Below are 19,843 nucleotides of genomic sequence, written 5' to 3'. Positions count from 1 at the left end.
CATTGTGTGTTCCAACGCTGTATCTGCCAGCAGGACAGAGAGATGAAATGTGACTAGCAGTGGGGTGTCAGGCAGAAGGCAGCAAACAGCAAGAGTTTTTCTGGTATGTTGTAGTTTAGCAAAGGTGTATACATAGAACAGGTAGTATTTTCAGATAAACTGTATTTTAAACATTGCAAATTGAATCAATATTCATTGGATCAGCAAGTCCATATTGTCAGGAAAGATATAGTTGAATTTATGTCTTACAGGGTAGTGAAAGCACACATGGAACAGGTATGCACTTCTTCTTTCTGTAAGACCTGTGTAAACTTCGTAGCAGTTGAAACTTGGTACAGGCAGACCAGATTATATGTCATTCGTTTCTTTTGCCACCATTATAAGGATTTTATGAAGTTCTTCATTTTTAGAAGTTAATGGCTAAGCTCTGCTTGTGTAAATCCTATTTTCAGCCTGGGTTTGCAATCAAATGTTTCAAATGGTCTGTCAGACTCGATGTCTCAGTCACTCAGTCATCATCTGTGTTCACATTGGTGGTTCTTCTAGGAAAGGCAATACAGCTTGCCTTTTTGCACCCCCTCTCCCCCACCCCCAACCCCTTTTTAACATTTCCTATTTATTTTCTTTCTCTAGGTCATCTTAAAAGTTCAGCAGATAGAAATCCTCCACTAAGTCCACAGTCCTCTCTGGACAGTGAATTAAGTGCATCAGAGATGGATGAAGACTCTATTGGGTCTAATTACAAGCTAAATGATGTTACAGATGTGCAAATTTTAGCACGAATGCAGGAAGAAAGTAAGTATTTTCCATCCCGAAAACAAAGTGGAGCAGCTGATAGTTTGGTGGTTTTTTTGGTGTGGTTTTTTTTTTTGGTGTTTTTTTTTTTTTTTTTAATTGAATATCTGCAATAACGCTTAGCAGGAGTGGAATAGGGGTGTAGATTCTACTACAGATGTACAAATGTAGCTCTCCTGAGAAGGCTGGCTGAGACCTTCTGCCTCCAGGACAAGGAAAGGATGTTGCTGTGCAGGAGTGTTCTTTCGGAACAGCGGACAAAATAAATGCTAGAAAGAGTATGAATTTGTTGCATATGGTGTATGCTAAAATGATGGTCGTTAGACCTGCCACCAGTCTTCTCAGGAGATACGTGCCTTCCTGATGTAATCCAGTCTTGTTGACATCAGTGCCTAAACCATGATTTAAATCACGAAAATATAAAGTCAATATTGCAAAGAATAAGAAAAACACCTATGTAGATGTCCCTCTTTTATTATAGGTTTAGTTGAGACTTTTTGTCTTCTGATCCTTCTGAGTCTGGAGAAATTAGTAGTAATTTCACTTGTCTAACTTGGTGGTCTCTAGGCTTCATTATTGCATATTTCTATCAGTGGAAAAACAAACACACACCACAAACAAACAAAACCAAGCCCCCAATATATATTTTTTAAAATAAATTATACACATGTACTGCTCTACTAATGTATTATATACACAAAAATACACAAGTGTACACAAAAAATATAAACATTTTAAAAAGATGAGCTAAAGAGTAGATAAATGCTATTTAAAAATATTATTTTATTGGTATTAGAAAATTTACTTCCTGTACCTCAGTTTTGCATAGCCCCCAGGGTACATGCACCACGCTTCAGAGACTGCTGGTCTAACAACTCTGTCCTCTCTAGGGGTAGCTTATCACATAGCTTTTGTTACATTTACTAATACATTGCAAGAGACGTTCTATTGTGGCTGCTAGAATTGTTACAGGACGTTACATGATACCAAAATTAAGGTGTAGCCTGTGTTGCTAGTAGCCAGCCTGGGAGAGGACATGAACAAACACACTACAGCTATATTGATGATTGCTGGAGTAGGAAAAAGAATTAGCTTATCTAATTATTTCAAGATGGTAGATAACTTCTTTTAGTACTAATCTGGAATTAATTTAATGCCTCAAATAAAAAGGAGTTAAGGTGAGCCAAACGTGAGTTTGAGCATAGGGTAGATACTTGTAAGCACTGTCTGCAGTTTGAATGGTTTGTGGGCTGGAAGGAAGTGAACAATGTTCTCATTGTTGCCAGGCCTCCGGCAAGAGTATGCAGCAACTGCTTCTCGGCGTAGTTCTGGTTCTTCTTGCAATTCTACAAGGCGAGGCACGTTCAGCGATCAGGAGCTCGATGCACAGAGTTTAGAAGATGAAGAAGATGGCACACATCACACAGTGCACCCTGCTGTCAACAGGTTCTCACCATCACCCCGCAGTTCTCCCTGGCCTTCACCAAAACAATCTCCAAGGAATTCACCCCGCTCTCGATCTCCTGCTCGAAGCATAGAATACAGCAGAGTGTCACCCCAGCCTATGATTAGCCGTTTACAGCAACCTCGTCTTTCGCTTCAAGGCCATCCTACAGATTTGCAGACCAGCAATGTCAAAAGTGAAGGTAAAAAGCTCTGTCTCAAATTAATTACACAAGTAATGTTGTAATGGTTGTATAGTTCCTGTAAAGGATTTTGGTCAGTGTGCAGTGCTAAAGCTACGTGCCTGTGTAACATCATGGTTTAATCTCAGAGTTATTAAAGAAAAAGCAGAGCAAGCAAAGCTCAAGTTCTGCTGGGGAACGCTTACAGTCAGATGAGTTGATAGGCTTATATTTATTTTAGATGTTATCCAGTCACTCGAGGTGTAATTGAGTTTCGTGGTGACCGAATTCTATCTTTGGAAGGCAAATGCACTAAAATAAAGCAGAGCCCAAGGGGAACTGTCATTCACCAGTAGGGTTAAGCCTTGCAGATGACAGAATAAAATGCAGAGAAAGTAACTGTGGTCAGGTGAGAATAACATGGCAATTTATGCCTGCACGTGAGCTGAGAGGTAGCTGAATGCTTTCTTCTGGTGCAGGACTCTTAATTTTTTGAGCGTGAACATGGCCTTAAAAATATTAGTACTTAAGTCACGCCTTTGTTGAATACTTTAGGTATCTCAAAGCTCTGCAAACCACTGCATAATAAAAAATAAAGCTTGCCAGTAAACTTGACACAATTATGCTATATTGGCATACAACAAAATATCATATACTGATACGATTTTCCTTCTTGAGGGTACTTTTTCGTGGTAGCAGTCTGGCAGAAACTTATTTAATTGGGCTGAAATTTCACAAGCGTTTTCCTAGTTTTAGAAATGTAGTTGTTATCTGGCAAATAAAATCTTAAATTTGGAAATAACACACATTTAGATATTAAGAATTCACCATATTTTTTCATCTTTCAGGTAAGCTGGATGCAATGTGTCTGCAGTAGAGATTATGTTGAAATGCATTTTTAAAGAGTTTATTTTCTGAGTGGTTTTTTTTTCCCCCTAATAGAGCAAAGAGGTCTCTGCCACTTACAGAATTGCATTGACTAAGAAATTTGAGAATTTTAATCAGGAAAATCAGTGTGCTAGGCTAGAGCTTTTGGGGAAGGTGGTCCTGCAAATTCAATTAGTTGTTCAAGAATATCTTTGGAAGGCTTAGCTTAAGTCTCATCTAGTAATAGTGGTTTGAGGAAGTTTCAGGTACACAGGAAAATGTACAACACAAAAGCTAATCAATTATATTGTGACTTAGTTGAGAATTCCTTTCCTGTTCTTTTCTAGGGTTTCAAGAAAGTCTTAATGCATGTTAGATGAGTTACAACAAAAATATTCCATGAGAGGCAAGGTACTGAAAGCTGGTATCCCACATACCAGAGGGATCAAAATAAAGTGTGTGATCATGTGCTTCTGAAACACTTCCAACAAATTCTCTTGCAGTGGTTTTTGTGCAGCTGAATGTTGCTTGGATATTCAGAGGTCATATACCAGCAGCCAAAAAAACTTGTTTGGGATTTTTTTTTTTCTTTCTTACGAATGGTTAGAGGGAAATTTAGTAGACAGGGTTCAACAATGTACCAACTGCAGTGCAAAGCAACGCAAACTACTAAATACAGAAAGTACATTTGTAGGAATAACCCATATGAATATTTAGGCTATGAAGACTCTTACTTTTGTTTTTCTCTTTAGTGCTTGTGCATGGTTAGCGTGCTTCTTTCCTGCATCCCTCTACAGAATCAGGTTGGCCACTCCTCTTGGCAAGGCATCTGCGGTCCTCTATCTGAAGTATGTCATCAACCCAGCTTAGTGTGGGTTGGAGAGACACAGAATGTCATTAGACTTGAGAAATATTTAATGGCATCTTTTTGTATTCTGTGAGCAATGGTACAAGTTTTAGAAGACCCTTGAAGAACCAGTATTAGCTGAATAGATAATCAAGTCATATGTGAAAGATGAAGCATAACTGGACCCTTCAATATTTTTGAATGCTGCATATGAAGGTGTTCTTTCCTAGTGGGTGGCTGTTATTTGTTGTATGATGTGCTAATATAGGACTGGGTAGTCCTAAAAATTCACTCAAGAAATTACTATGTGTTTTTAGTCTTCAGGCAAGCATTCTATATTATAAATAGCTTTCTAGGTAGAAACTTCGAAAACTCTGCAAAACTGCAAATTAGGTTTGCCTATTCAATTTCCCTGACAGTAGGACAAAACCCGGAGAATCATAGTCCAGATATGTTTCAATTTCAAAACACATTATGCTTGACTTTTTTCACCACAGGTGAAAAAACTTGCACATTCACCACAGGTGAAAAATGGAAATTCTTGCTTCTTTTATATAAATGTTTTGTATGTGATAAATCTGAAAATAATATAGAACTCTAATTCCAGGTAATGGAAGAATTGTAATGTAACAAAATACACTTTTAAATTGCAGTGTAGTTTTATATGGGTAACATTTTGTGTCACTTAAACTTGTGGTTCAATAATGGGTTCATAACTTGAACTTTGTCCAGCATCAGACTACATGTTGTAGTATCTTTGTGTTATTTCATACAGAAAAACTAAGGCGTAGTCTTCCAAACCTGTCGAGGACATCTAACATCCAAGCTGAGTCTGTGAAAAACAGCAGAAGTGACTCAAACTTCCAAGTGCCAAATGGGGGAATACCTCGCATTCAACCTCAGGCCTCAGCCAGTAAGTACCTTTAGTGACACTTCAGTGTGTAAATCACAATGAAGTGATGGCATTTAGCTGTCTTTCATGGCAAAGAGAAACATTGCATGCTACACTGGAGATGCTAATCTTGATTTTTAATCATACCTGTGTGGGTCTGCTTCTTTGGTACTGGTTATATTCAAAGACTGTCTGATTGCTTATTTAAGGTACCATTCATAGTTTCATAGAAGTATATGTAGAAGTACTGAAGTACCATAAGGAGTATAAATACAGTAGCTAGACATTTCAGAAACCATTTATTTTCTTGATTTACAGAAGGTATAGTGCTCTGTACTGTTAAATTTTATTTTCAGACTACAAAAATTTACTGGGCTATGAAAAGACTTACCTGGATGTTTACTGCTTTTTTTTACCTAGTGAAACCTGACCTGAAAACATCCATGCAAGTTTAACTCATTTGCAGTTTCTTTTCTTCTGTTGTTTTGTCATCTGGAAGTTATATATTCAGTTGCAGATCTTAGTTACTTTTTTGAAGTGTTGTTTATTCCTTATAAAAGGTTTGGATGAACCTGTGTCCCATGAAACAAACCAGCCCATTGCTGAACCAGGAGCTGCTAGTTTGTCCAAAAGTGAACTGCTGATGGGAGAATGCTGCTAACATCACAAGTCTCTTGAAAATGGTGACCTTAAAGAAGCCAAAGCAAATGAAACTTAAATATTCAGTGCTTCTTTATATGTCAATATTGGCAGTTCCTGACCATTTTATTTTAAAGCAAGTTTCAGAATTTAATAACCTTGTGTGACATTTTCAAGAGAAAAACACATTATGAATATTATTATGTGTAAAGCCCTGAACTATAAAAGTTCTATAATAAAAGTTGATCAGTAATCTAAATATTTGACAGGAAATGTAAGATATTTGTGAATGAAATGATTTTTTTTTTTTTTTACCCCTTGAACTGTAAAGGCATACTGGCATACCTGGTTGGCCTGGTTAAGTGGTCCTTCCCAAACAGTGTGCCAATGCAATAATATTCAGGAATACCGACCATGCCAAAGATGGACAAGATTTCTGTCTCTGTAGTGACTCAGACCAGACGTAAGGGTTGTGTGGACAGTCAGTCCCAGATCTGTCACGCTGTAGCCAAATTAGTGTGACCTTGTGATTATTCATACAGGTTATCCCAGCACCCTTTCACCTCGCTCCCTTCTTCTGCTGTTCACAAACACTCAGAGGGTGGGATTCACAACTGAAAGGGCCTCTCTGTAGTTCCAATGCAGGACTGTTACCTGCTTGGTAGGCTTGTCGAACTATAAAGCACTCGGAGCAGTTGGGCAGCAGCCCTCCAGCTGTGTTATTTTTGTGACAGGAAGAATAATCAAATGACCTAAAAGAAAACAAAGGGAAAAAAAATATAGTGTAAATTTCTACATATTTTATTTGGCGTTTTAAAATTGAGTGAACTGGGAAGGGAAGAGCACAGAGGACAGCGTAGTTGCCTAGAAGGCTATTTCCAATATTTAAAGTATATTCACAGTGAAACTTTATGGAAAGATCAGACAGCAGAAGTCTCAGTATTCAAAACTTAGTGAATTATTCATTGCAGAAGCCAAAGTAGCGTGACTTATGTTTATACATATATAATTTTTTTCAACTTGTGGATGCATTGAGAATATCAGAAATTACTAGGTAAATTTGCTTGCCTTTTGTGGGAATCTTTCCCCAAATGTGAACCACTCTAGACCAACTTACATTTACATGTAAGTTAAATATCATTAATAAAGCCCAGATTTCTAGCTTTTACAGTTTCCCTGCTCTTACAGATGTTTGTCAGAGTCTTGCTATTGACAATCGTAAAACGGTTTGTGTATGAAGTCAATGAGTAAGTATCTTTGCTTAGTCTGGATTTTAAAATTTTCTGCGAAATTGTACATTGTATTACAAATTCCAGAATTGTGTCCTTTTTATTGTATACTTTTTGTTTTGTTGGTTTCATATTTTGTCACCTTGCACAAAGCACTGTTAAATTGCAGCATTTTTTTTTTTCCCCTTGGCAATGACTTCTGGGTCTTGCAATTTGAAGCTTCCTCATATACCTGCTAGTTTTGCATGAGCTTACCTTTGCAAGGATGCTGGCTTGCCACCCAAGGTCACTACTTTTCTCCTTGTCAAAGATCTGCTGTTTATAATTTACTTGCACATTTGCTGTGGCTGCAATACTGAACTTGCTATGGTTGCTGGCATTCAAAAATGAGTTAGGAATCCAGTAAGTTTCTGAAAAGACAATTGTGGTTACACAGGCAAAGTGTACATGCTTGCTTAGTAGTGTGAGGATACTTACACTGTGTTTAGAGGTACAGCTGTGAAACCTAAAAACATTTGCATTTTAATTTTTAGCTGTAATGTGGTGAAAAATCCAAATTCTTTTCGAAAAGAGATTGAAATGAGGGAATTAAATAACAGTTGTAACTATTAGAATCTTCATTTACATCTGGTTCTCCGTGCCGTTATGCAGAAAGTACTTCCTTTATAGGAAAGCTATTAAGTATTTCACCTTAAAAGACTGGAAGGTACAGTAATACTTGTGTTCTCCAAGGAATAAATATATTTTAGACTTTAAAGTGTTAGAATGATGGGGAGTCTCTGTAGTTGCGTCCTACACCACATAGATTGTGCAGAGCTGTAGACCTTCTAGGGTGGATTCCATATGGGAGCTCCTTGCTTTCTGGTGGGTTGTCTGTGACACTTTTGTACTTGCCTGGCACTATTAGCAGGTGAATGTTAAATCTTTAAGCAGAGCGAAATAAAGACTTTTTCAGAACTAAGCTGTAAATTGTTCAAACTATCAGTAAAGTAACTAGTCTGCTTGCCAAGATCCGGCTGCTTGGCATTTTCAGAGTTAAAGAAGAAAGTGTGTGTTTTGAGGAAGCAGTATTCCAGCTGGGGTGACCAGAAGCAAACATAACCACCTGTATTCAGCATGTGCCATTTGTGACAGGGAATGGAATAGCACCTGGAGCACGGGAAGAGCAGCAAATAGTGTGGATAAGCATGTGCCCCACGCTCATCTCAAACTGCACGTTTTCTCAGCGTTGCCCAGTCTGCACTGACTGAAGCTCTCCTCAGTGATTCAGTGCACAGAATTATTTAGCCATTGAGTCTCTATTTACTGGAGTCTCCACTGAGAAGGAAGGAATCTGATATATATTTTTTCAGTCCTTTCCACATCATCCCACATCTCTGACTTGCAAGTAGTGCACATAATGATGGGGGAAGAAACTTAGTGTTATATGCAGTAGCATATTTAAATCTAACTGAATGAATCAGGGCAAGCTAAATTCAAGAACTAAAATATGAAGGAAGCAGCTGTCCTTGGTTTTTGTGTGGTATAACAAAAAGACCAATTCAGTAAAAAATGGTATAATGAAATTCTTGTGAACAGAAACACTCTGGGCAGTGGTCTGCCTCACTAAATTCCTGGGAATTCTGCTCATTTTTAAACATCTTGCTGTGCTTAATTGGCTGCTTATGGATATGCCTTAAAGTTTATAGCAAGACCACGTGCCAGAGGTTGTAAGTATTCCATATTGCCACATGCTTTTTTGCATTAGATTTTAGTTGGTATAAAGAAGAGATGCTTTTTATTCTTAATATGTACAGGCAGCATTTAATCATGTTTATAAACATTTTAATTCTTTTTTGCTGTTCATTGAAAATGACAGATTTTAGTTTCCTTAGTAAGACTAAAATGAACTGACCACCTAGTCATATTTTCAGAATGAAGGTAAAACACAGGATGAACTTCATTTATAGTTCACAAAATATTGTGCATTTTGCACTGACTGAGGGATAGGAAGGGTGATGGCATTTACTGTATGCTATCAAGTTTAGAAAAAGATTAACTAATACTGTTGTATTAGAATTCTAATTCTCTTCCCCTGCCTTCTTCATAGCAATAATTCACCATTTGGTGATAGAACTACTGAGTTTCCTTACTGAGGGTCAGGATCTTTAAGCACAGCCATTCCCCCATCTTTCTTCCTTTTCACCATGGAAATAAGCCTTGCTAGCACAATCGGCTTTATGCTGGTATAAAACTCCATACAGAGATGTTTATTCATACATTATCATTTTAAGAAGCCTTTGTAGGCAAAGCTTTATTGGCTACTTTTGTCCTCCCCACCCCCTTAAATATGCTGTGGTGAAAACACGCTGAGTCGATGCGTTCCTTCTGGCAATAGGTAATTCTCTCCTTGCCAAGGTTCTGCAGCTCTTGGAATGATGGCTTCTCTCTTGGTAACTGGTGGGTAGTGAGGTCATTTCAAGGCAGTGTCAGCCCTTGAACATTGCTGGAAAAAAGGCAAGACACAAGAGCAGTAAAAAACAATTTTTGTCATGCTGTCTACATGCTGACAGCTGCTAATTCTTTTATGTCTTTAAGTTTGTATACCTTTTGAGGGAAAAAAACCTGAAAAATACAACTTTTTAATGAGGATCACATTCAGATAATGATTTATGCTTTTATGTAGTATGATAATATTTTTTGAAAACTCCTTAAAATAAAAAGTTTATTCTTGCTAGGTCAAATATGACAGTTTAATTTTCATCTTTGTATCCAACTTGCGCTCACATTGCTGTAGCATGTTTGCTAGGTGGCTTGTTCTTCCTTTGGCGTATTAATTTTTTTGCCTTTCTGGGCTTTTTGCCCTACAAGAAGCTTTACTCTCACAGAATCTGCACAGTTTGCGCTGCACGGTTTCTGACACGCTCCTCTGTAACTCTTTGCCTTTAAGAGCAAGCACCATTTTAAAAAACCCATCACTTCCAGAGTCATAACAGCATTTTTAGAGTGTTTTATTCACTCTGTTCCTTGATGCTTCAAAAGTGGATGCAATTCTGAAATTCCCACTAAATTTAGTTTTCGTATCTTCTTAGACAAATATAACACTTCTTGTCTTTCAACAGCTCTGCAAAGGCAGAAACAATTGCCTCGTGCTGCGTTCAAAACCAAACAGTTTCTTCAAACTCCATCTACAAAAGGAGGTAATTAACTTAGAACCTCTTATGAAGCTCCAGCAAATCTCAGATAATTGTTCACTTGCATTAAATCTCACACATTCTAGATTAATAAAATTGCTGTCGCATGTTGAGATTAACCAAGTGGTCCTTGCTGTGTCGAAGTACGTAACTTTTTTGTCTAAACATTAAAAGTACATCCCTGCATCATGTAGGGAAAAAAAAGTATTAAATTGGATTTTGAGATAAAATCCAAGAATTGGTGACTTCTAGCATTAATCAGGACATCTGGATTAGAAAAGTAGACTCCTGAATCCATGTACATGAGGGCGACATTTGGATATGAATTTTTATTAATTGTAAAATACAGTTTCTTAAAACTGCAGCCAATTGAAAATATCATCCTTTGTGCTGGAAACAAAAGCTAATGAGTTTATCCTTGAAAAGATGAGCATAGAATATTAGCTTGTTTTGCGCATACATGCGTGAGTGCTTACACTTTATTTTTTCCTGTCAAAACTAGAAGATTAACCCCAACATACAGTAGATTTGCATTTTTTCTCAGTGAATTAGAGGCTATTGCATATAATATTCCAGCTTGCAAATGGCTGAAGTTGGCTGCTTCTTGAGAAGAAAATGAAATATGTTGAGGCTTTAATCCCGTTAGACAAGTTTTAACTGATTTGTATTTAATTCTGGCAGCCTTGGATATGACACTGCCTCAGCTTCACTACTTAAATAAAACAAGTTCACGATTTTGCTTTTAATCATGGTTGGTCCTGTTTATTACAATCTAGAAGATCTCATTTTGAAGATCATATTTCATTTGAGAGCAATCCATAATCTCTCTAGATGCCAGAAACCTTTAAGGATTGTAAGAGTCCTTCATGCAGATACTGGAGGCGGCTGACAAAATGCGTGTGTTTCTCAATGGTTTAATGATGTCACTTCCAGTCAACCCTATTCCATGCAGAAAGTTTTAGCAAAGTATAGTGACTTTGAAACAGATTCACATGGCTTAATAGGAGGTCTCCAACAGTCTTCATAATATTCCATACCAAATGGAGAAAAGTTCTCTCCATGTTCTGCTTTGGCGTAACATCACTATCTTGATTCCTCTGCAAGGCTTTCCATGCTCTCTTTTCAGTTTTCACCTTCATCTGGATGTCTGGAACACTCACTAGGTTGATGGCTGAGTCTGGAGCTGTGGAAACGTACAGAAAATTGACTTTTCTTTGAGTTTACATTATTTGTGAAATTTTATTAAACCTTAAAGAATGAGGAATCGAGCATGTTGCACTGCCAGTTATGTATTCTGGTTCATAGTTGCTGTCATTCCTCACTGCAAATGAGGACCCAACACATCCTTTTTAGTTATTTGCTGTTTTGTAGTCCTTGATGTGTTAATTTTGTTGCTTCTGATCTGAGGTTCTCACAAGTACAGAAGCATTATACAGTAATAAAGCAAGACTTCTGTTTCAAAAGAATAAACAACTATGAGCAACAATTGGTTTTAGTGTCTTACAATACTGTTCATGACATAGCTTGACAGACATTGGTGTGGTGTTTTTTTTTTTTTTACCATTTTGTGTAAAACAGTTCAAAATACATTCAAATAGCCACCTCTGTACCTCAGTGTCACAGCTTTGTTAAGGCTTATACAGCAATCCAGTATCAGTCAGATCATAGACTGGTTTGGGTCATCTAGTCTAACCCCCCTGCACTGAGCAGGGACATCTTCAACCAGACCAGGTTCCTCAGAGCCCTGTCCAGCCTGGCCTGGGGTGTTTCCAGGGATGGGGCTTCTGCCAACTCTCTGGGCAACCTGGGCCAGTGTTTCACCACTCTCATTGTAAGCAAACAAACAAACAAACCCCCTTCTTCATGTCTAGCCTGAATCTCTCCTCCTTTGGTTTAAAACTTTTACCCCTTGTCTTATTGTAACAGGCCTTGCTAAAAAGTCTGTCCCCATCTTTCTTATGAGCCCCTTTTAAGTACTGAAAGGCCACAGTAACATCTCCCTGGAGCCTTTTCTTCTCCTGGCTGAACAACCCCAGCTCTCTCAGCCTGTACTCATAGCAGAGGTTTCCATCCCCCTGATCATTTTTGAAGTCCTCCTCTGGCTGCTCTCCAACAGGTCCATGTCTTTCCTGTACGGAGATGACAGAATAGTTTGATTCTCATAATTTTACCTCATCTGTTCTTTTGTATCAGTCTGAATCCTGTCATTGTGATGGTTATCATTTAACAACTGCATCAGAATTGCTTGTGGTTTCAGGTCTGTGTGCAGCAGCTGGCCTTGGGGTGCCAGCCAGATGAGGTGGTAGCATCCCAGCATCCTGCATTGCCAGGTGGGGATCTCCTGCTCCCTGCCCACAATCCAGGACAGAATCCAGAGAGAGTGGGAAATCTAAATGTTGTGACTGCACAGTGCCATTTATTTGTATCGTTGCTAGATGTTTTAAATGTATTTGGTCCTAGTTGTTTAGTTTCTAAGGAGATGGAGTTGCGTGAAGTTGTTAAGCACCACCCATACACATTTACATGTTTTTATTAAACGTGGATCAGCTCAATACTGCATGTGGGTATATAATCATCAGTCTTTGACTAAGGCAGTACGTCAGTCTTTGTGATCCTGTCTTCCATATAGGCCAAACTGAGTTTTATTAAATATAAATATCCAGAACTGCTCTAAGACAAAATTCTTTGTATGTAGAGCAGAATTATTAGGCAGTTTGCCAGAGATTGCATCACGTGGACTGCTTTGGAGATCACAGCATGTTGGAAGACAATTCATCCCTTTGTGTACAGGAATGAGTACAGCTCTCAGCCATGTCTGCAATGCTGTGCTGACAGGAAATGTTTTCTGAATTGACAGCTCGAGTTGGAAGCATGGTAAAATATGGTCAACAGAAAACTGGAGAGAATGGAAAGGACTCATTTACTGGATGCTGACTTCCACTGGCAATGTGACAAGCTTTCTTCAGTTACAGTTTTTCATTGCTTACGCTCTGTATCTAAAAATCTCCCTGTTGTGCCTATCAGAGTCCCAACGCTATATTAAGTTTTCATGCACTGGTGTTGCTCTGTTGGTCAGTTGCTAACGTGATGCTGTATTTCTGTTCCAAGCAAGTATTGTAATGAGAAGTTTACTCATAAAAGCTCCCTGTGTTTACACTGTAGAATCACTTGAAAATTCTGTAGATTCAATTGCACCAATGTTACAGGCAATGGTTGTATTGTAAAAACTTCTAATACCTAATCTGTCTTAGTCCTAGGAACACTTTGCTGCTCTTCTTGTCCAGTCATTCTGCTGTTAACAGATGCCAAGGTTTTTATTTTAAGGGGTTTTATTTATTCTCCTTGCTACTTAGCAGCTGTTATGTATTGTTGACATCTCTGCCACTCTTTTTGTCAACTTTTCCCATGAGCTGCTTCATGCTTTGTTTGATATCATTGTCAGTGGAGAGGCCCTCTTGGATAATCCAGAAAAGAATCAAATCCACTTCACATCTGCAGTGAAGCACATAATAATCTTCCTAGGTATCCTCTATAAGGAATGACTTTAAAATACAACGAAAACTACAGCTTCCTCTGTACCCCATTTAGGTTGTCATGTTCCTGTCATTTACTCGTCCCTTCTTTCACTCCTCATGCTCTTAGTGGATTTACCTTGTAAAATGATAATAAAAGCTATGTGAAGGACCATCTTTTATGTACAACATCTGTCTAAGAAGACTCAGCTTTGGTCTCTGTGAAAAAAAGAGTTTCTTTAGTGGAGAAAAGAATAGTTCATGCAAATTCACTAAATGTAACCGTGATTTTGTTTTATTTCCTAACTGTTGACTGACCTGCTCTAATCAGTTTGAAAAGCTAGTGAAATTCCATTTAATCATTAAAATGATGGATTATTTTAAGTATTCCATTTAGTGATTATATTATGCATATTTTGAAAATACTTATATTCATGAAAAATTGTGCTTAAGGTTTGGTATTATCAAAGAATTATTGAATATGCTTTTTGGCAGTATTTTTGCTGTGAGGATTAGTTGTCATTCACTGGTAGCTGTCTACTAATTCAGAAGTAATTCCTGAGTATATAATAAATTAGAATTCTTGCTGTTGCATTAATAGCATTGAGTAAAACAAATATATCATAGAAAAATAAATTGTTAGTGGAGTATATTTGTATGTGCACCTTGTTGCAGAGACAATGCTTTATTTTAAGTGTAAGCCTCTAAATGGATTTTCATTGGCTTACTAACCTTTCCCAGAAAGGACTTGGTAGAGACCTATATTTTACATACTAACTCCAAATACAAAGTTTTTGAATTCAGATATTAGCTATACTGATAATTTAGATAATGTTTGTAAAAAGAGGAAGGCTATAAATTGCTATAGTTGTCTGGTGTAAGTTTCATAGCAGCACTTCACTCTCTTTTGTGTTGGGGATTGGCTGACCTTAGCCTTTTTTTTTTCCCATCAGCCAACAAATCTGGGACATGACTATATCTTTAGGTGAATTCTAATTCAATGGATTGGGTTAAAAAGAAGAGCATAAAAGAAACATTAAGATGCTCTGTGCTGACATTGTCATAATTGAAAGCTAATACACACTTTAAATCTATTTAAAGACTCTATCACACTAGGATCTTGTATTTTTCAGTGTGTTCTTTCAGGAATGGGAATTAGGTTACATGTTTCTGAAGCAGCTAAATTTCTTCTTAACAAATATGTTCTCTATTTTTTTTTACTTGACTGATATAATCGTTAGAGCCATACTAGTATTATTTATAAATCCAGATAAATATTTGTAGTAAGCAAATGGGGCGTTAGAGTTATGATATCAAAAACACATGACAGAGGACATCTGAATTCCTGTTTCTCATTGCTGCTTGATTGGCTGTATTCATTATACATTCCATACTGTTTGAATTTTTACATAATCTCCCGTTTATAATTTCAGTCACAATGTAACTTAAGCTTGAAAGTAACTTCTGTATTTTATTTTCCAGTACCTTCTTCAAGCAAATTCCGCTCACCTGCAGCACCATCTCCCCTCGCTCTCCGACAACCAGTGAAAGCATTTAGTAACCACGGACCCGGTTCTGTTGCTTCTCCAGAAGCCGTGCAGCTGACACACAGTAGCTCTTCTCCAGGGCTTCTTGCAGCCCCCAGTTCAGGCTTGCCCAGCCCTGCGAGCAGTATTAACAGTACGACTCTTACCAGACCGGCAGGGACAGCAGGGATGAGGAGTGGTTTGCCCAGACCCAGTGCCCCTTCCACAGGGGGCATCCCAGTGCCTCGTAGCAAACTTGCACAGCCTGTTCGCAGGTGAGTATGTGACAGGCAGTCTTGGTTTGAAGTTTTCATAATATATTTTGTACTTTGTGTATATGTGCTGCTCCTTTCTGCAACTCTTACTTCAATCTCAAGGTCTTTAGAATGGAAATTGAGACCTACACGTGAAGTATTTGCCTGTTTCCAAAATAGTTTTGAAGCAAAACTGAGAGAAGAGGTTCTTGAACTAGAGAGTGAAGGTGAAGGAGTGAAAGTGAAACGCATAAAGAAAGATACTGAGCTAAGTAAATAAAGTGTCTTAGTCTTGTCTGCATGTGGTAAAAAGCTATCAAAATATAGCTGGCAAGTGAAAATTAATTTGTACAATTAAATGACACATTCTGAAGTCAGAACTAGTTTCCTTTTGTAATCCATAAATCAAGCAGTGGTACCACGGTGGGAGCAGTTTCTCTCCTTGGTCAACTACAGACTTTAGGAAGGAAGACACGTGAGGACAGAGGAGGCATCTGTAGCATTTTCTGAACTTAATGTAAAAATCAATGCAGTAAACCCATGGGACAAACCAGAATTTTCAGCTCAAACATAACCTCTGTGCTGACACCCAGCTGTAGAAGTTGCTTAATGTCAGAGTGCTTTGGAAAACCACCACAAGAGAGATGGTGTATTAAGTATAAAGGCTACGTGGACAGTTTGTCTTAAGGAGATTCAGAAGGATGTGATGCATAATTTAGAATACGTGCTCTTAATGCCACGCTAATGTGGATTTGCACTGAACGTGTCAAGCGGAAGCCAGCTGACATAAAGAAGCTGTTGTTTCCCCTGAACAGAAAGAAAAAAGAGCTGGTTCCCAGTACCAGAGAAAGATAAAACAGCCATGAATAGCAAAGTGGAGGAATTCTGTTCTGCAGTGAGTACTGGGCAGGGCAATGACAAGTGACTGTCACAGCACTGACTGTTTTGCACTCTTGAGTCTGTCTGTAGTGTGAACCTTTGTGTAATAAAAAGTAGTTGGTTTTGACAGAAAGTTTTTAATAGTAGCACAGTGAGGTTGTCCAAATCACAACTTGTCTTATAGAAAAGCTTTTCACTTATTAAACTTACACAGCTATTTTTTAAAATTTACACACATAATGCAGTAGCTGTGCTCAATACAATAATGAAGTGTCTACGAACGTCAAGATTTTCATGTAAGCAAAATGTAATACTTTAAACAAGGATTTCCCTGTTTATACATCACTGGAAAAAAAAGGCCTGTTTTTAGATGGCAGCAGCTTAAGTCTGTATTCTCACAGAATATAATAGCAAAAAGTTTTCTGTCTATTTTTGCAGATGTTTTTCTGATGCGGCAATTGCCAAGATATAATGCACAGAATCTGAAACTGAAAATATTTGGGAGTTTATGTTAAGTAGACTGTACTGCAGAGAAGTAAATGAATGAAATGTATATTTCAATTTTTTGTAAAATGTTTAAATTCTTATGTATTGTAGATGGAGACTTCAGCAGTTATGTGTGAAACTGAAAAATAATCTCATTTTATTTTAGATCATTACCCGCTCCCAAAACCTATGGCAACGTGAAAGACGAGAGTTGGAAAGATGGCTGCTACTGAACTGCAAACCTTAATGCAAAGTTCCAGTGCTCATGGATGCTTCCTTACCAGGCTAAAAGACAGCTTGATTATACAAACTGTTCAGATGTGACTTTTGGGATTTGTCAAAATTCCAGACCTCTCTGTCTCTAATTAGCACAAACTGGCAGAGATTATAAAGCAGCACTTTAATGACATCTAACATCAGATGTTTGGTGATCATACAATCACTTCTACATCAAATAGCTATCAGTTTTGGGGTTTTTTTTCTTGCTTGCTAAAAATGTATCAATATGAGCATTTATGAGAGTGGCCAATGTCTGGGCAAAAACCTAACGAATGCCAAAGAAATGCCCATCTTGAAAAACAGCAAGTATAAAGTCAACTTACATTGTCCAAAACTTCATTTTCAGCCCATTTGAATTCAGCAGAAAGATTGGTGAATATGTACTATCGAAGCAAAACTGCGTTCGTTACTCAGAGCTAGTATTCTGATTGCAGACTGCTACAGTGCTAGTGAAACACGGCTTTGAACACTTGTCTGAGATTCTTATTTGGGAAAGTGGTACGTATGTCCTTCCGAGAGAATCAGAAGTTACTCTGGAAGATTAGGCAGAACAGCGAGTAGTAGCCATGGCTTTTATTAACATTAAAGGTTTGAATGTAGCAGACACAAATGCAATAGTATAGATTGCATCTTTCCTACATTGATGTATCAGCTTTACACGCTCTTAAATGTTTGATTGCCAAAAGGGCTCAGTGTCAGTTGTACAATCTTTCTAACCTTAAAGTTCCTGGCTCAGGAAAGATGGCCTTTGCTATTGTAGCCACGTTTTTAACACACGCCTTGCTACTTGGGGAAAACTTTTTTTTATAGCAGGTTTCCTTAAAAAAGAAAGAGCGAGTCATAATGCTAATTTGTTCTAATACCATACCGCTATGCTTGCAGCCTGGAGCAACTGTAAATGCTGATAGTTAAGGAGAAGGAAACACAACTATGCACTTGTAACATACAAATTTTAAGGTAATGAGTTGACTCTTGATGCCAAATGATATTCATTTAGGTGATGTTCCATGGTATGAGGGAGTTTTCTGTATCCTATTTTTTTACTTTCGTCCATTTCTTAAATTGGTTTATTTTAAATTGTAAATATTTTTACAGAATATATTGCCCATGTAAGTGTGATTAAATATGTACTTTGCCTTACATATGTGTATCTTACATTACTGGTAACAGAGTATGAAACCTGCTGTGTCTGTTTACAAGCTATTAAATTCCTCTAGTGGCTTTGACTTATTCTAACACAGGTTGCTCAGAACAACTCATTCATATATTTAGCATTTGAACCATTGTTTTCTGTTTTGGAAGACATCATGCAAACATTTGTAACTAAGTTGTATTGGGTGGGACTAGTTAAATGGAAGGGATTTTGTTTGAAGCTTTTTCAGTATTTTGGATGTACAGTTGATGAAGTAAGAGAATGTGAGTGGTATATCCTTTGTGCAATGCCTGATGAACACTACAAGTTGGATTGGATGGTAGGTAGCCTTCAACCCCATTAGTATCTGAGTTTGGCGCTGCTGGTGTATTTTGCTCCCACCACTAAGAGGATAACTAACCCTGAAATTCTAGCACTTGAATTTTAGGCCAGCATTAACGTATTCCTGGACAAAAAGCCATGCAATACTACTTGACTTGGAAAAAGCCAAATACGAAGGAGTGAAGACTAAGTTGCAGCTTTTGTTACTCATGCGAGCTTTGGGTTGGTGAATGACTTCACACTCCAGACCAAGATCTGTGCTGAGACTTTGAAGTCAGGGTATCAAATATACTGTAATTCAGTAAGATTTCAGCAGGGGTAAAGAAACCACCTTGCACCAGTAGACCAGTACATACCACTGATCCAGCCTTGTGTCATGTGCTGGCACAGATAATGGATGTCAGTATCTCCTGTCACTGTTAAGCAGAAGAAAGGACTAGATCAAACCCACATATTCGCATTAAAGCCAGAATTTTAACATTTCAGCATTTTACAAAGCAATGCTGCAGTCTTCATTGAAAAAAGGTGAATTTTAGTTGGTGAATTTTACTAAACACTTGATTGACTTTTAAATTTTGAAAGTCAGTTTAGATGATGACATTGGGGGTTTTACCATGGCTGCATCAAACTGTTGTGTACGTTTCCTTAAGTAATTCATCACTTGGCTAAGTTGAGTTTAAGTTTTATAAGGATTCTTTTCTCTGCTGTTCTCCCCCTGAAATACAGCAAAGGACTTCCTGAAAGAGACGGACCGTCTGTTTACCAGAAAAGCCTTTGTGCATTACCAGTTTACTGATATCAGGAAATCATGGGGCTCTGTGTTTAGAGATTTTCTCCAGAAGTGTGGAAATACGGATTTGATAAACTAGTGCCTATGATTTACTTATGTTTGATATAGTAGTAAGGGGTTTATGAATGTGGATTACTTTTTGTGCCAACAGCTCGGAATTGTTGTATGTGTGTAGGCAGAAGGACTTGTTCTGCTTCCAAAGTTATTTAATTTTTTTGTGTTTGAATGTTTTTGTAAGTGTTAAAAGTGTAAAAAAATATATAAAATATTCTTACCACAAAATACTTCCTGCATCATTTTTTTAATAAAAAATGGGGTTTAAAATATTTTAGACATTGAAAGGGTATTGTTATAGGGCTTTTTTGGTTGGTGGGGTTGTTTCTTAAGAACTGCATTCACTTTTCCAGAAATTACCAGCATCAGCTTCTGGTCTGGCCTTGTAATTCATGAACTGAACACAACGCTGTATTTGGGTGAAATCTCTGATTTCACTGGCAGAGATGGACTTGTGCTGTGCTTCTGCTCTAGAAGGACGATGCATCATTCAGAGTTATGTGAAAAACCGTACTCTGAATT

General features: G+C 37.7%; 1 protein-coding gene across 2 annotated transcripts in view; it reads left to right on the top strand.

The window, feature by feature from the left end:
* The window catches only part of SLAIN2 (SLAIN motif family member 2), a 38,648-nt gene extending 19,095 nt beyond the window's left edge, over positions 1 to 19,553 (top strand). The window contains exons 4-9 of one of the 2 annotated variants that reach the window (XM_065634541.1): positions 634 to 795; positions 2,082 to 2,441; positions 4,910 to 5,047; positions 9,996 to 10,073; positions 15,062 to 15,380; positions 16,891 to 19,553. In XM_065634541.1, the coding sequence (XP_065490613.1) occupies positions 634 to 795; positions 2,082 to 2,441; positions 4,910 to 5,047; positions 9,996 to 10,073; positions 15,062 to 15,380; positions 16,891 to 16,957 (1,124 nt within the window). In that variant the 3' untranslated portion in view covers positions 16,958 to 19,553. The remainder of the gene's footprint in view (positions 1 to 633; positions 796 to 2,081; positions 2,442 to 4,909; positions 5,048 to 9,995; positions 10,074 to 15,061; positions 15,381 to 16,890) is intronic. The other variant, XM_065634542.1, reaches the window with a different exon arrangement.
* The last annotated feature ends 290 nt before the right edge of the window (positions 19,554 to 19,843 follow it).

The sequence above is a fragment of the Caloenas nicobarica genome, chromosome 4 (genome assembly GCF_036013445.1).
Source record: "Caloenas nicobarica isolate bCalNic1 chromosome 4, bCalNic1.hap1, whole genome shotgun sequence".
Lineage (NCBI taxonomy): Eukaryota > Metazoa > Chordata > Aves > Columbiformes > Columbidae > Caloenas > Caloenas nicobarica.
The sequence above is the reverse complement of the archived record's forward strand: the minus strand, read 5'-3'. Positions and strand labels throughout refer to the sequence as shown.